Source organism: Schistocerca serialis, chromosome 9 (genome assembly GCF_023864345.2).
Source record: "Schistocerca serialis cubense isolate TAMUIC-IGC-003099 chromosome 9, iqSchSeri2.2, whole genome shotgun sequence".
In the NCBI taxonomy this organism is placed as follows: Eukaryota; Metazoa; Arthropoda; class Insecta; order Orthoptera; family Acrididae; genus Schistocerca; species Schistocerca serialis.
The window spans coordinates 275,574,633-275,592,077 of record NC_064646.1 but is presented as its reverse complement, the minus strand read 5'-3'; the positions used below and the strand labels follow the sequence as shown (position 1 = coordinate 275,592,077).

The 17,445-nt window shown below is 39.3% G+C and overlaps 1 protein-coding gene across 6 annotated transcripts in view; it reads left to right on the top strand.

The window, feature by feature from the left end:
• LOC126418931 (calcium uptake protein 1 homolog, mitochondrial) overlaps positions 1-17,445 on the top strand; it is a 538,349-nt gene that overhangs the window by 335,667 nt on the left and 185,237 nt on the right. For 5 of the 6 annotated variants that reach the window (XM_050085962.1, XM_050085964.1, XM_050085960.1 and 2 more), the window contains exon 2: positions 16,569-16,796. In XM_050085962.1, the coding sequence (XP_049941919.1) occupies positions 16,570-16,796 (227 nt within the window). In that variant the 5' untranslated portion in view covers position 16,569. Of the gene's footprint in view, positions 1-13,486; positions 13,556-16,568; positions 16,797-17,445 lie in introns of those variants that run through there. The other variant, XM_050085961.1, reaches the window with a different exon arrangement.

Sequence of the window (17,445 nt, the reverse complement as noted above, 5' to 3'; positions counted from 1 at the left end):
TAGAATTGACAGAGGATGTCAAAAAAGTCCAGCAAGGGCTGCTTCTTTTGTATTACCATAAAATAGTAAGTGTGTCAAGAGTACGATAAGGGAACAGGTTGGCATTTACAGTGTGCAGAGGAACTTTTCATGAATTTTCCCCTCTGAATGTAAAAGTATTTTGTTGGCACCAGCCTACATAGGGAGAAATGATGATCATCATCATAAAATAAGAAAGAAAAATCGAAGGTGCTAAGGAAAGTGTGTTAATTTTTTTTCATGAGCTGTTACGAGAACGAAACTGTAGAGAAATAGTCTGAAGGTGGTCTGAAGAACCCTCTGCCAGGCACTTAATTCTGTTTTGCAGAGTAGTTATGTATATGTAGAAGTAGATTTAGAATAAAAAATCCTACTGTAAACATCAGTGAACCAATGTCATTAACCACTGCCTTAGAACTGTAGCCATTCATCTATACAGTATCACGAGCTGGTGGAGCTAATGGGACAGCTGCCTCCATCCTTACTCCTGCTGGGTGACTTCAGTGCCCTAAGCCTCTTTGAGGTGGCCAAACTACATCTAGCAGGTGCCAAGTAATAGAGCAAGTAATTTCAGACCTGGAAGTCTGGCTACATAACACCCTTCAGTATGGTCCAAGGAACATAATCAGCCACAGATATTACAGTTTGCAGCTCGAGCATCTCACCTTTGATCCAGTGGTATGTCCATAGCGACTGCTGCAACTACTACCAGGTGCCACCACTCTATTCACAAACCACTGACCAATAGAACATGCACTACATTGGTCACTTTAGAAGGCCAACTGGCAAGCTTTCACATCCAAAGCAATTTTTGAAACCAGCCAAGATAAGCATATCAAGGGAGTGGTACAAGGTACTATTGACAGAGTTACACACACTGCAAAAGCAATGATACCCTATCCATTGGTCTCTCCCTTCCAGAAATGTGTGCCATAGTGGTCTGAAGATAAAGCTGCAGCTATCACTTTAGTGACACAGATGTTCCCCTCAGAACACTTGCCAGCATTTAGGAGATTTTAAGTGAAAGCACAATTTTTAATAAAAACAAGAAAGTGTTGGGAACTGTATGTATTATCTTTAATTGCCAACACCCCACTGTCTGAAGATGGACCAAAATCTACCTCATTTGTGGCTGCTCACCATCCATAGTAGTTCATGGCACCTCCCTCTGTGGCAACATCTGTGCTGATACTGAGGTCATTGCTGAGTGTTTCGTGGCACACTTTGCTGAAGTGTCTGCATGCAATAGCTACCATCCTAACCTCCGGACCTGGAAATGCCAGGTGGATCAGAACTATTTAATCCCCCTTGCAAAAGGCTTCAAATCGCACATTGTCCTATTTAGTGACTGGGAGTTCTGCAGCACTTTAGCTGATTGTTTGGAGACAACACCTGGACGTGATAAAATCCAAAATCAAATGCTTAAACGCAACAGCATAAAACAAATGCTCAGGGTTTTCAATTGTTTTTTTGGGAAAGGGAGTTACCTTTCCAGTAGTGGGATGGTACAATTATGCCAATCCTGAAACTGGGAAAAGGCCCTCAAATTTTGACTCATTATTGACCAATCCGTCAATGAAATGGGCTGTGCAAATTATCCAAAAGAATGACCAACTGACGACTGTGTTGGTGCCTGGGACCTAGAGAACATTTATTGCAATTTCAAAGTGGCTTTCAGGCATTCCGCTCCACCACAGACTAATAGATTCACTGTAATCTGTAGTGCGCAATGCTTTTGAACCTTGCCAATGCCTAATTGCTGCATTTTTGATCTGCAGAAGGCTTACTATATTATCTGGCACCATCAGATGTTGTCTACATTGCGTGAGTGGGTCTTTATTCAGAATTTCCTAACCCTACGTTCAATTCCAGATGGGTTGAACATTCAGCAATCACTGTTTACAGGAAACTGGGGTACCTCAGAGATCAGTCCTGAGTGTAACTCTCTTCACCATCACAATCAATGGTATTGTGACTGCAGTGGGACCCACAGTCTCAATGTGACTGTGTGCCAACTTCAGGAGGCTGTACAGCAAGTACATAACTGGGGCGTGAGTCATGGATATAAATTTTCTACCATGAAAACTTGGGTTGTCAATCCAGGACCACATCCACATCCAGAACTTAGCTGTGGTAATCAGTTACTTGTAGTTGTGGAAACTTTCAAATTTTTAGGCCTTTTATTCGACAATAAGTTAACATGTTTGCCACATGTACACCAGCTCTGGGCAAGTCACATGGGGAAACTTGATACTCTCAAATTTCTCAGCAGCTCCTCCTGGGCACAGACTACACTGTTCCTCTGGGGTTATGCAAAGCTTTGATGTTATCCCACTTGGACGGTGGATGTGTTGCCTATGGGTGAGCAGCATTGTCAGTACAGAGCTTGTACTCTCTGCCAGCAATGTGCGTAAGTTAGTAACTGGAGATTCCTGTACGAGCTCTATAAAACCACCTCCTATTGGAAGTTGGTAGCCCACCACTGAAGGCCAGATGTCAGCAACTGTTGGCAAACTATGTGGTCACAATGTGTCAGGTGCCTACACATCCATGTTACTCAACTGTTTCACAAACAAGAGTTCTGGCTGTTTAAGAATCGCCCAAAAATGGATAGACCAGCTTGGATATGATTGGAGGTTTTATGCAAGACCTCAAACTACCACTGATACTCATGTTAATGGAGTACCCTCTTGGCACCCCCATGATATGTATCCAGCCCTATGATTCTGATGGGCCTCTTCTGCAGCCCTAAGGAAACTGCTGACACCACCATTCTCAGACATCGTTCTGTTTGGTTCTCCACGACAGTCCAAAGTCGACATGCGTCTGCACTGGCGGTTTCCAACCCTGGGGGTAATTACCCTCTCATGGGTAAAACAAAATTTTCTGAGGGATGAAAACAAAATTGTTTGACTGTGTTTTGCTTACTGTGATGTTTGCCTGCTTTATTTCTTCATTGATAGTCCTTGGTGTCGATACTGTGTTGTTATACGGGCTGGGGTTGAAAAATGGGGGGTGGAAGTTCAACACTGACTACTGTAAATGATGTAGCTGACAGTTACACAGTTGCATTTCACAGTTCTTTACTTTCACTGTTCACAACCCCACAATATTACACAGTTATATGGCCAGTTCACTATTGGTTAACTTTTGAATAGCCTCATTAGTAGTTTGCAGGCAAACGTCAGCATACTGCTACAACAGTTTACTGTTGAACATTTATGATCAGTAAAAACCTAACCACACAGTTCTTGCAGAATAATACGGTACGTGTGAGACTATTGAAAAGACACTGTCATTATTTTAACACAGTTAAGTTGATGCATTGTTGTTGATGTAACCAATACAGGGTTTTTGTCTGAAAATCGGCTGTGGACGGACTGTCTCAGGACCAAAAATCGGGCCTTTATATTTCCTCACAATAACAGGTACTGAAAATATACATTGTTTGATGTTTAATTTACAGAAATTACAACTATGACATAACTCACTCAATTAACTGAAGATATCGAAACATTCGTCCTCCTTAGCGGTTCCTTCTATCGTAAAGGCTAGGCCATATTATTTGTTTAAATAATGAAATTAACAGATATACAGTAGTTATGCAAAATAATGCTTTTGATAAAACAGGTAATTATTTTGGAATTAATTAAGGGCTGGCTTTGCTAACATGTTTTGAATAGAGCCAAATAAACACCTAAAGAATCCTAGTGTGGTTCTTCCAAATGTTTATAATAAGTACAGAATTTATGTTTGTTTGTAAGTCAACAATAGAATTTAAGTTATGAAATAATTACCGATTTCACCGGATAACAAAAGATATTAACTAGGAATAGTCAAAATAAATTAGGAAATTAATTACGTACGCAAAACGAAGCACAAAATTAGGTCTGGTGCTATATTTCTTAAGACTGAGAGCCAACATTTCTCTTTTATGAAAATGCAGATTATACTCATGTATGTTAATGGTAAGTAGTCAAAAAAGAAAAAAATAATTTAAGGAGGCAGGTGGCAAAACAAGACAGGAAGTAAAGAGATCCCAGCTTGCTTTGTCATAAAAACTAAATTACTTTTAAAAGACAATAATTGTTGTTATTACTATTTCTTAAGGCTGTGATACTGATTTCATAAGTTACCAATAATTATATATTTTTTTCAAATACCGGCAGTAATGCATGACACAATGAAGTGTAGATTACAGCTCGTGAAGTGAATGTATGAACATATTCTTCCTCACCAGCTCCATCTATTACAGATATGCTTTGTACTGTGCATCTGTTGTCGTTGTCGTCGTCGTCTTCAGTCCAAAAGACTGGTTTGATGCAGCTCTCCATGCTACTCTAACCTGTGCAAACTTCTTCATCTCCAAGTAATTACTGCAACCCACATCCTTCTGAATCTGCTTAGTGAATTCATGTGTTGGTCTTCCTCTGTGATTTTTACCCTCCACACTGCCCTCGAATACTAAATTGGTGATCCCTTGATGGCTCAGAACATGTCCTGGAAAACGATCCCTTCTTCCAGTAAAGTTGTGCCACAAATTCCCCTTCTCCACAATTCTAATCAGTACTGACTCATTATTTACATGACCTACCCATCTAATCTTCAGCATGCTTCTATAGCACCCTGTTTCGAAAGCTTCTATTCTCTTCTGGTCTAAACTATTTATTGGCCATGTTTCACTTCCATACAAATATTTTCAGAAAAGACTTCCTGACACTTAAACGTATACCCGATGTTAACAAATTTCTCTTCTTCAGAAACACTTTCCTTGTCATTGCCAGTCTGCATTTTATATCCTCTCTACTTTAGCCATAATCAGTTATTTTGCTGCACAAATAGCAAAACTCATTGACTACTTGAAGTGTCTCATATCCTTGATGCTTTCATCAATTAAATTCAATATCTATTCTGTTACCCAAGGATTTCTACTAGCTCTCATCTTGTTACTTACTTGATCCTCTGCTGCCTTCACTATTTCATCTCTCAAAGTTACCCATTCTTCTTCTACCGTATTTCTTTCCCCCATTCTTGTCAATCATTGCCTAATGCTCTTACTGAAACTCTCTGCAACCTCAGGTTCTTTCAGTTTATCCAGGTCCCATATCCTTAAATTCCCACCTTTTTGCAGTTTCTTCAGTTTTAATCTACAGTTAATAACCAATAGATTGTGATCAGAGTCCACATCTGCCCCTGGAAATACCTTACAATTTATAACTTGGTTCCTAAATCTCTGTCTTACTATTATATAATCTATCTGAAACCTTCCAGTGTCTCCAGGCCCCTTACATGTATACAGCCTTCTTTCATGATTCTTAAACCAAGTGTTAGCTATGATTAAGTTATGTTTCGTGCAAAATTCTACCAGGCAGCTTCCTCATTCATTCCTTACCCCTTCCTCATTCATTCCTTACCCCCATTCCATATTCACCTACTATTTTCCCTTCTCTTCCTTTTCCTACTATCTAATTCCAGTCCCCCATGACTATTAAATTTTCATCTCCCTTAACTATCTGAATAATTTCTTTTCTCATCATACATTTCTTCAATCTCTTCTTCATCTGTGGAGCTAGTTGGCATATAAACATGTACTAATATGGTAAGAGTGGGCTTTGTGTCTATCTTGGCTACAATAATGCGTTCACTATGCTGCTCATAGTGACTTACTCATGTTCCTATTTTTTAAATACATTATTAAACATACTCCTGCATTACCCCTATTTGATTTTGTACTTATAACCCTGTAGTCACCTGACCAGAAGTCTTGTTCCTCCTGGCATCGAACTTCACTAATTCCCACTGTATCTAACTCTAACATATCCAGTTCCCTTTTTAAACTTTCTAACCTACCTGCCCGATTAAGGGATCGACCTTGCACACTCCAATTCATAGGACGCCAGTTTTGTTTCTCCTGATAACAATTTCCTCCTGAGTGGTCCCCGCCCGGAGATCTAAATGGGAGACTATTTTACCTCTGGAATATTTTACCCAAGAGGACACCATCATCTTTTAGCCATACAGTAAATCTGCATGCCCTTGGGAAAAATTACGGCTGTAGTTTCCCTTTGCTTTCAGCCGTTCGCAGTACCAGCACAGTGAGTCAGTTTTGGTTACTGTTACAAGGCCAGATCAGTCAATCATCCAGACTGTTGCCCCTGCAACTACTGAAAAGGCTGCTGCCCCTCTTCAGGAACCACACGTTTGTCTGGCCTCTCAGCAGATACCCCTCCGTTGTGGTTGCACGTATGGTGTGGCTAGATGTATTGCTGAGACATCCAAGTCTCCCAACCAATGGCAAGGACCATGATTCATGCATCTGTGACAGTAAAATTGAGGTACACAGTATACATGAAATACACTTGGATACCTCATGAAAGTGCCTTCTCCGAGGTGCATGTAGTTCCTGCAAGGACCAGAAGTTGTTTCATTATTCACTTTGCAACATGTAAAGAAACTAATTGAAAGCACAAAGCGACACTAAGTAATGGCTACTACATTCAAGTAGCAGTGGACAGATGTAAAGTATTAGCTTTATGAAGTATTCTAGTTTCTACCAGTTCACAAAAAAGAAGTGCAGCAGCCATGTGATTTAGGAACAGTAAGAATGTAGTGCACAGTGCACACATTTTTTAACTGTGGTGGCTTTGAAATTGGGGGTGCAGGATGTGGGTCAAGCAGATATTGATAGGTAGAGGAGTGATGCAGAGAGAGCATGATTTGTAACAAGTGTGTACCCTTGATGTGGATAGTTAGTATTCTTTTCCAAGGATGAGTTGCAGGTGGTATTCACAATGCGCTGAGAATTGCTACATTATTCTACAAATTTCTTGTTAGAACTAAGCAGTACCAATTGTCTCATTACCATATTAGTTCACGGTTTAATGAAATACTTACAAAAAATAAATATGATTTATCTCCATCATCTTAAAAACAAATGTATTCAAAGAAAAATTATTGTACTATGAAGTTTGATTATGCGCTAATGTTGGTGTTGAAAACCAGGGGTGGTTGGGTACTACCTAATATCTGTTTAACTCAGAGGTAATGGTCTCAGAAAGGTTGGAAACCATTGATCTACACAGATTGATTGAAAGTCAACAACAGTGTTGGATGTGCTTCTGCATACACATGGAATGGCAGGCTACCACAACCCTCACAACATTTCTTTAGTGTAAGTGGATTTTATAGTAAAATTTAATGCACCTCAATATTTGGTCTTTGGGTGGATGTGTGAGGATTGGCTGTCACTGCAGTGTGTGCCCCAGAGTGGCCTCCAGCTATTGTCTACCTCTGTACCGGCATGCATTTTAAGTTTCTTATGTATGTATGTCATTTATCTAACAGTTGATGCTAACTGACTCTCTAGTCTGTGCAGTATTAATATTTTCACCTCATTTTAGTAGTATTATGATGAACCTTCATGCAGCTTCATTTGGTGACCAGCTAAAGTTTTTAACTGCTTGTGTTGTTGTATCTCACTTTTAACCATTTTACTTTAGCTACGGCCATGAAAATTTTCATCTATGATGGCAAGGTTATAAACACTGGAGTTTAAAGGTTGGCTCATTCGTGAAATGAGATAAATATTCCTATTACAGGTTTGAGTTGTGGTCTCTCAAATAGAATTTCAGTTTTAATATTAATGTGACTTGGTACTTTTATGGTTTCTTTCTTTTTAATAATTTTTGCAAAGCCTCAAAGGAATAATGACTCTTGTCATTATAATAATTAAAATGTCATTTTGTAACTTATGGTCACTGGACAAGGAAACATCAGACTTCGACATTTAAAACAGATGGGTTGCTGGTCTGAAAGGGTACATATTATAATGTGAGAATTCTAATAAAAAGTTAGTTAATGACCATTATCCTTTGTCAATTATCTTAGTGGTAATTGCTGCAAAATATTACTACACAAATATAAATTGTTTATGATAAAAGCAATTAGGTTCAGTATACTGTCATTTTAAAAGACATTCCTCTGAAAGCTCTGATAGAACAAAGTAATAATAATTGAAAGATTTTGTCTTTTGTTTTAGAAACAAAAATAATCAGAGGTATTATTTCTTATGCCTATCAAATGTATATAAATTAATTCTTTGCCACTACTCGGCATATTTATTCCATATAGACTTTTTCTTTTCTCATTGAAAGATTTATTACAAGTAGACAGTTCTTTCTTTCTTGTTCCACTTTTTTTTTTTTTTTTTTTCGTGAATTTCAGTTGCAACTAGGAACTGATTATCAAGATGTTCACCCCCTTTAAACCCATAATCATCATCATCATCATCATCATCATCATCATCATCATCATCCATCACTGTCACCAGGTGATACTCATCGTGTCCATGTTATTTTCAGAAAAACCTCATGTTTCCTCCTCCTTCCCCTTCCACCATCCAGGTTGTTTTAAATGGGAATCACCTCAGGAAGCGCCGTGCGGTTAAAGGCGCTGCAGTCTGGAACCGCAAGACCGCTACGGTCGCAGGTTCGAATCCTGCCTCGGGCATGGATGTTTGTGATGTCCTTAGGTTAGTTAGGTTTAACTAGTTCTAAGTTCTAGGGGACTAATGACCACAGCAGTTGAGTCCCATAGTGCTCAGAGCCATTTTTTCACCTCAGGAAGCTTAGCCTTCATCAGCTGGGTACATGTTTGGCTAGCTTGTGTTTCCTGATCTAGGGCTCAGGACTGTCACCAGTCTTTTGTAACTGTAAGCTGTGGGCATACAACTGGACAGCATAGCCCTGTGGTGGAACGTTGTGTGTCACAGGTAGTGGAGCTCTTGGCTGAACTACCCAGATTGCAAGGACAGGTATATTCTATCAGGGTGTTCTGCATTGAGGTGCATGGTTCTTGAAAAGCGAATCTGTTGCGTGTTCCACAGTTGTATGAGGCTTACACAGGCAAGTGGGCCTCTGTCTGGGTGGACTGTTGTTTTGATAGCTATTCATGGAATGTCTATAAAGCCTCAGAGAGACGTGAACAATAACTTAAATCTATCAAGAGGCTGCATAATAGAAGATTCTTGGTTGAAACAATAATGAGTAGCCAACTAAAAAAGCTACTAAATGCTAAATCACTGGGGGAGTGTGCTATCAAAAGTGAGCTGTATACTGCACTAAATTGTTGTAAGGGAGCTGTAACCTCTAAGGATATCATGGATATTGGTGCCGAGGAACTGCAGTAGGAATGACAAAGCAAAGACGTCATCAAAGTCAAGAAATTTCATGAAACAGACTAATATTGAGTTTGAGAAGACACCATCTTTGATTCTGATTTTTGACCTTCGAAGTAGCCCAACTACATTACAGGTTTTGCCCACCTCTAAGTTAGGCTCTATGACCTGCTTAATTTGTCAGCTCTTTTGGCACACCACCATGATATGCAAAGGTTAGGCTACATGCAGATGATGTGGTTCAACTGTCAGTGAACCAGGTGCTCAGTGCATTTGCCTCAGCCATGTGTGTCAATTGTTCCAAAGTGACTGTTTTGAGTAAAGAATATCCTGTATTCCAGTAAGAGAAAAAAAATCCAGTAGATCAGGGTTACCCAATATACCTACTACACTGAAGTGAAAAGCCATTTCCGGCCACAGAGTCACCTCTATCCGTCAAATCATTCTCATCAGCCTTAAAGCAGCTAGTACCAAAGACTGATGCTGGTACTAAGACAGTGACAGTTGAACAGTGTACAACAACTTGCAGCTGTAAATCTGGCTGCAAACCTGCACCAGTGGTTACACAAACAACTTTGCCTACTACCAAAACCAAAACAATTTGTCGTGGCAGAACGTGCTGTCGAGAAGAAGAATAAACGCTCGTGGCAGACAGAAAAAGAGAACAAGAAAATTTCTTCTGTTAAAAAAACGTTTCCAGTATTGCCAAAATCCAAGCTGGGGACAAAAATAACAGGCCGAAAAGAGCAGATCGAGAACTGTCAGTCTATCTGATATTTCATATGATGACCATACTATTGTTGGTATGAATATTATGTGAGGTAACCCGCAAGCCCCTCTGCTAAAAACTCCCCATCATGGAGAAATGACCAGGTGAAAGGCAAATTAAAAGCTCATCAGTATGATTGTTTCCATACTGCTGTGTAACATCAGTGCTTTCAGAAGACATGTGGAGGAATTAACACTTCTAGCCAAGGGAAGATCAGTGTGTGTGTGTGTGTGTGTGTGTGTGTGTGTGTGTGTGTGTAAGAGACTAATTTTAAATTATCCTTGGGCAGCTCCATGAAAGGAACTTTCGAGGACATTCTCTTATTTTTGTGTGAGTCTTCCTCCCACCAAACTGTTTTAAATGTTGAATTGATGTTGTCCTCTCTCACAGCTTTGAACAAGAGAACAGGGTCCCTCAAGGTAGAGTCAGAGCTGTTATTAACAGTGTACTGTTGACAGTTAAAAGTCTTGTCTAATGTATATTTTGGACAACTGGTCCATCTTTTGTTCTTGCTGTAGCCTATCAACGACAACTCCTCAACTGCAGTTGACTGTAAGAAGGTTGAAGGAATGGGCAGAGATGAAAATAATATCTAAACTGAGAAGTTTGTGTATTTTATTTTAACCTTCACATTCTGTTTTTAACTTTTGATTTGAAAATGGACATTGTTTTTAATTTTAAGAAATGTTGAGGTTTCTGTGCCTCACATTTGATTTCGAGATTGACTGATTACCAGAACTTAGGGACCTGAAAACTTCAGTCACTAAGAGCTGAAAATATTTTAAAATGTATCAGCCATAGTTTATGGATGGCAGTCCAAACCTGTCTGCTCCAGTTTTACAGAGCCTTTGTGCAATCACAGCTCGATTATGTGTATGTAACATATGGATTTGCAAGACAGTCATATTAAAAAAATGTTGGACATGCAGCACCATGAAGGAAATAAGTTGGCCATCTTTAGAAACAGTCCCATACCAAGCCTCTGCACTGAGGCTGCTGTGCCGCAGCTCAACATCAGGTACAACTCCTCATGATGTGATAGGCCCATAAGGCAATATCTACACTACAGGCATACTGTTGCTTGTCCACCAATGGAAAGACTCTTTGATAATCAACAGCAAACAATGAGGCCCTATGGGATTTGTGTCTGATTTGAAGGTGTTACATCAAGCTTGGAGCAGATTTCCACCTGGGTCCTAAACAGGGCCAGAATTGTTTTCAATTTAACAAATTTTAAGAAAGATAGCACACCAGATTTTATGTTTTAACCTTTGTTTTATAACACTGTAGATTGACATCATGGTTTTAAAGCTGTGTACGCTGTGCTCAAAGCAAAAGTGCTCCATTGGCTGTTTAGTAGTGTTTCCCCAACCAAGTCCTCAGAATTTGTTTCTCCAATGAAAGCACCTTATTTGCCATAGAGCTCCATGCAATTCTGAAGGCACTGGAGATGATGCAGCAGCTTCAGAGCTTAAAGTTTCTCATCTGCTACAGTTCCATTAATGCGCTACAAACATTGTAACAAAAGTACACAGCAGGGAAAATGAGACAAACAGTTTGGGCTAACTTGCATCTTCAGCAGCAAGGGAAGCCTGTATCATTCTGCATTGTTACCAGGTCATATGAGAGTCTGGGAAAACGACCAACAGCCGGGGAGACCTGCAGGAGACATGATGTGACACAATGCGCCATTCTCCTGCAGGATGTTATTTTGCTGTTGTGCCAGAGAGTCGTGCAGCTTTGCGGGAGGAGGAATGGTTGAGAGGAGGGGCAGTAAGCTGCAGTCAGTGGAGTGAACCATCTGTCTGTGACATTCCTCATACTGGTCACTCTGGCGGGACCCTGTCCCTCCTCCAAATTGGGCTCTGTCACTATGTTTGGTCCTCATACCTCATACTACAAGAGGAGAGGGGACCCCCCCCTCCCACCGGTGTCATCTGTGATGCCTGTGGCATACAAATTACTATCACTATACACTCATTTTAAACCTTTCAGACCTGATTTTTTTTCTAGAGCAAGGAACATTTTTTTATGCGGTAATCTCTTAGGTGATTTTTTAATGACTCTTGATGCAAGATTTATACAAAAATATGTAGCCATTTTCAAAATATACTTTTACACTTGGCTTCATCTTATGGACTAAAATAACTAATCAGAAAGTATTCTCTAGCATAATAAATAAAATGATCATTCAATAATTACCATGCAAAATAACTATAACAGTGTTCAATTATACAGTGGAATATAGCAAACCAACCACACTCACGTGTTCTGTGGGCCAGGGCCACAAGCTGTCACACATTGCAACATTGATTTGCTAATATTTTCACTGTGATACCCAGCAGTTGGCAGCAATTTCACATGATGAAAACTTTGAACATTTACAAATGTATACCTGGGGAAAAATACTCCCGTTTGAGTTAAGACATAGTAAAAGTTAATGTACACAATTGCAGCCAGAGGGCCTTTAAGGGTTAACTGAGGGAAGCACAAACTATGAATTTTGTATTCAAGAAATCCACACTTTGTTCTTTTCCAATTTCTACAGATTTGGCAGATTGACTGAAGCTTTCAATACCACTTCGCCTATTCTTAACTTGTCACCATTCAACCTAATCTAGACATCAGGCTGTGCTGCAGATCAGTCTTTCACCACATCCTACATTCCAGAAAACAATATAGATGCAAAACAAATGTTGTCATTGTTGTATCTTTTTGTTTGGGCATATGTGATATCACATACCACTTCATGATTACAGTACGACATGTAATATTGTTTGTCAGTTGACCCCTTTTTGCCATCTGTGCATCATGTGAAACGTAATGCCATGTAGCCAGCCTCTTGTCCTCTTCCAGAAAATCTTCAATTTTTTACTTTTATCCTCCAGTTAATCTTTGAAATATATTACTTAGCATCTTCTTCTGTAGAAGATTTAATTTTAGTTTTTTGATGCCATTTCTGGTCCTACACTCCATTCCATAATAATCATCTGTGTAGCATCTTCTTCTGTAGAAGATTTAATTTTAGTTTTTTGATGCCATTTCTGGTCCTACACTCCATTCCATTATAATCATCTGTGAAGTTTTTACAACTTCTTTTGCTTTCGATTTCATGGTCCATATCAATTTCAACATCACCCTTCCCCATTAACCATGGACCTTGCTGTTAGTGGGGAGGCTTGCATGCCTCAGTGATACATCTAACCGCACCATATGCGCAACCACAACAGAGCAGTATCTGTTGAGAGGTCAGACTAAAATGTGGTTCTTGAAGAGGGGCAGCAGCCTTTTCAGTTGTTGCAATGGCAACAGTCTGGATGATTGATTGATCAGGCCTTGTAACATTAACCAAAATGGCCTCGCTGTGCTGGTACTGTGAACGGCTGGAAGCAAGGGGAAACTACAGTCACAATTTTTTCCGAGGGCATGCAGCTTTAGTATATGGTATCTGCTTGGGTAAAATATTCTGGTGATAAAATGGTCTCCCATTTGGATCTCCAGGCAGGACTACTCAGAAGGACGTCATTATCAGAGGAACAAAACTGGCATTGAATGGACTGGAACGTGGAATGTCAGCTCCCTTAATTGGGCAGGTAGGTTAGAAAATTTAAAAAGGGAAATGAATAGGTTAAAGTTAGCTATAATGAGAATTAGTGAAGTTTGGTGGCAAGAGGAACATGACTTCTGGTCAGGTGAATACAGGGTTATAAGTACAAAATCAAATAGGGTTAATGCAGGAGCAGGTTTAATAATGAATAAAAGTAGCTTATCTGAGTCTATTCTATGAACAGCACAGTGAATGCATTATAGTAGTCAAGATAGACATGAAGCCCACATCCCCACAGTAGTACAAGTTTATATGCCAGCTAGTTTTTCAGGTGAGAAACAGATTGAGGAAATGTATGATGAGATAAAAGAAATTATTCATATAGTTAAGGGAGACGATGTATTCATGGGGTACTGGAATTCGATAGTAGAAAAAGGAAAAGAAGGAAAAGTAATAGGTGAATATGGACTAGGGGGAAAGGAATAAAGAGGAAGCTGCCTGGCAGAATTTTGTACAACATAATTTAATCGTCGCTAACTCTTGGTTTACGGATCATGGGAGAATATTGTGTACTTGGAAGAGACCTGGAGACACCGCAAGATTTCAGATTGATTTATACAAGGGTAAGACAGAGATTTCGGAGCCAGATTTTAAATTGCAAGATGTTTCCTGTGCCAGATGTGGATTCTGACCACATTTTTTTGGTTATGAACTGCAGATTAAAATTGAAGAAACTGCAAAATGGTGGGAATTTAAGGAGATGGGACATGGATAAACTGAAAGAACCAGAGGATGTAGAGAGTTTCACAGGGACCATTAGGGAACAATTGACAAGAACAGGGGAAAGGAATACATTAGAAGAAGAATGGGTAGCTTTGAGAGAAGGCAGTGGAGGATCAAGTAGGTAAAAAGATGAGGGCTAGTAGAAGTCCTTGGTAACACAAGAGATATTGAATTTAATCGATGAAAGAAGGAAATATAAAAATGCAATAAATGAAGCAGGCAAAAGAGAATACAAGCGCCTAAAAATGAGATCGACAGGAAGTGCAGAATGGCTAAGTGGGAATGGCTAGAGGACAAATGTAAGGATGTAGAAGCATATATCACTAGGCATAAGATCAATACTGCCTACAGGAAAATTAAAGAGACCTGTGGAGAAAAGAGAACCACCTATATGAATCTCAAGAGCTCAGATGGAAAAACCAGTCCTAAGCAAAGAAAGAAAAACATAAAGGTGGAAGGAGTATATAGAAGGTCTGTACAATGGAGATGTAGTTGAGGGCAATATCATGGAAATGGAAGAGGATGTAGATGAAGATGAGAAGGGAGATGTGATACTGCATGAAAAATTTGACTGGGTGCTGAAAGACCTCCAAGTCGAAACAAGGCCCTGAGAGGAGACAACATTCTGTTAGAGCTGCTGATAGCCTTAGGAGAGCCAGCCATGATAAAATTCTTCCATCTGGTGAGCACAATGTGTGAGTGGGTGAAATGCCCTCAGACTTCAAAAAGAATATAATAATACCAATTGCAAAGAAAGCAGGTGCTGACAGGCGTGAAACTTACCGAACTATCAGTTTAATTATTTACAGTTGCAAAATACTAGCACAGACGCTTTACAGAATAATGGAAAAACTGATAGAAGCCAACCCTGTGGAAGATCAATTTGGATTCCAGAGAAATATTGGTACAGGTGTGACGAAACTGACCCTGCGAGACTGGAATACTCTCCTTCAAATTCTAAATGTGGCAGGGTTAAAATACAGGGATTGAAAGGCTATTTAAAATTCATACAGAAACCAGATGGCAGTTGTATGAGTTGAGGGTCATGAAAGGGAAGCAGTGGTGGAGAAGGGAGTGAGACAGGGTTGTAGCCTATTCCCGATGTTATTCAATGTTTATACTGATCAGGCAGTAAAGGAAACAAAAGAAAAAATTTGAGGAGGAACTGAAGTCCAGGGAGAAGAATCAAAACTCAGAGGTTTGCTGAGGACATTGTAATTCTGTCAGACAGCAAAGGACTTGGAAGAGCAGTTGGCATGGACAATGTCTTGAAAGGAGGATATGAGATGAACATCAATCAAAGCAAAATGAGGATAATGGAATGTAGTCAAATTACAACAGGTGATGCTAGGGAATTACACTTAAAGTAGAAGATGAGTTTTGCTATTTGGGAAGCAAACTTAACTGATGGTGGTCGAAGTAGGGAAGATATAAAATGTAGACTGACAATGGCAAGAAAAGCATTTCTGAAGAAGAGAAATTTGTTAACATCGAGTTTAGATTTAAGTATCACAAAGGCCTTTCTGAACATATTTGATATGGAGTGTAACCATGTATGGAAGTGAAACATGGACGATGAACAGTTTAGGCAAGAAGAGAATAGAAGCTTTTGAAATGTGGTGGTACAGAAGAATACTGAAGATTAGATGGGTAGATCATGTAGCTAATGATGAGGTACTGAATATAATTGGGGAGAAGAGAAATTTGTTGCACAACCTGACCAGAAGAAGGGAGTGCTTGGTAGGACACATACTGAGGCATCAAGGAATCACCAATTTAGTACTGGAGGAAAGCATGGTGGGTAAAAATTGTAGAGGCAGACCAAGAGATGAATACATTAAGCAGATTCAGAAGGATGTAGTAGTTACTCAGAGGTGAAGGGGCTTGGGCAGGTTCAGAAAACCAGTCTTTGCACTGAAGACCACAAGAACATCAGTTTCAATAACTGCATTCCAGATGTGTGATGGCATAATAGCACAATATGTTCCATCTTTTCAGCTACCATTACTATTATAGCTAACAATTGTGAGGGTGATGTATATTTCTAGACAACAGTCTTTTATACACAAGTTACTTTTAACTTGTTAATGATTATCTGAAGTAGCATCACAGCAGAATACTTGCACATTGGAATCTGTAGCCTTGGAGTAATAATAATAATAATAATAATAATAATAATAATAATAATAATAATAATAATCACTTTCAAAGTCAAAGGATGTTGAACTCCATACATATTTTATGTTGCCCTAATTCTATGTTTGTATGTAATCTAGGATGTGGCGAGCAGTGCGTGTTGCTCGCACCTACAGTCATCGCCTGTTGCAGTCCTCTGAAGACCTAGGTCCACGATCATTGTGCATCTCACAAGTAGAAGGCCATGAACAACAAAAGAGAGGTTACAAAGATTTTGGACACCGTCCAACTCCAGAACCCCTGGCCACAAAGATATTTGCTACATTCATTGGAGTCAGTTTCTTTTTGACACTGCTTGACTACAAAAAGTAAGTGCCATATGACTTTTGTAACTTAAAACTTTTCATAAGATACCAGTACTTAAGTGACTGATCAATTGATTCCTTTGTTAGTGTTTATAGTGATGTTTTACCACATATAATCATCCAAAACCATTAAAAAGAACGTAGAGAATGGGAAAAAATAAGTCTCACATTTTGAGCCATCAGTGCTTTGATTGTGGAATGGAAATATTGGTGAGAAAGGTTCAGTAGTTTTATTCAGCACTGCCATTTTCTGTTAAAACAACTTGATATTGTTGGATAAGTTTCACTCTAAAAATCTTTTTTCAAGGCCAGTGCATCAGTGGGAATACAAGTTGACATTCCAGAGGCACTTAAATCTTGCACAAAATACAAAAATAATACACAGAGGTTTTTGTCCCTTTTTCCTACACTTGACTCATATAGTTCAGAAATATATGTCATCAGAAATGACAACTCCAAATTCTTTACTACCAGAAGAGTATTCCTATAGTGCCAGTTTTTACAATTTATGCTGTCAGTTAGTACTACTACAACATAATCTTCTACTACTACTACTGTTACTACTACTGCAGCCAATGATTACTATTCTTCAGCAGCAGCAGCCTTACTGCCATTGTAACTTTTGCCTACTCCCTTACTTCTGACCACCTCT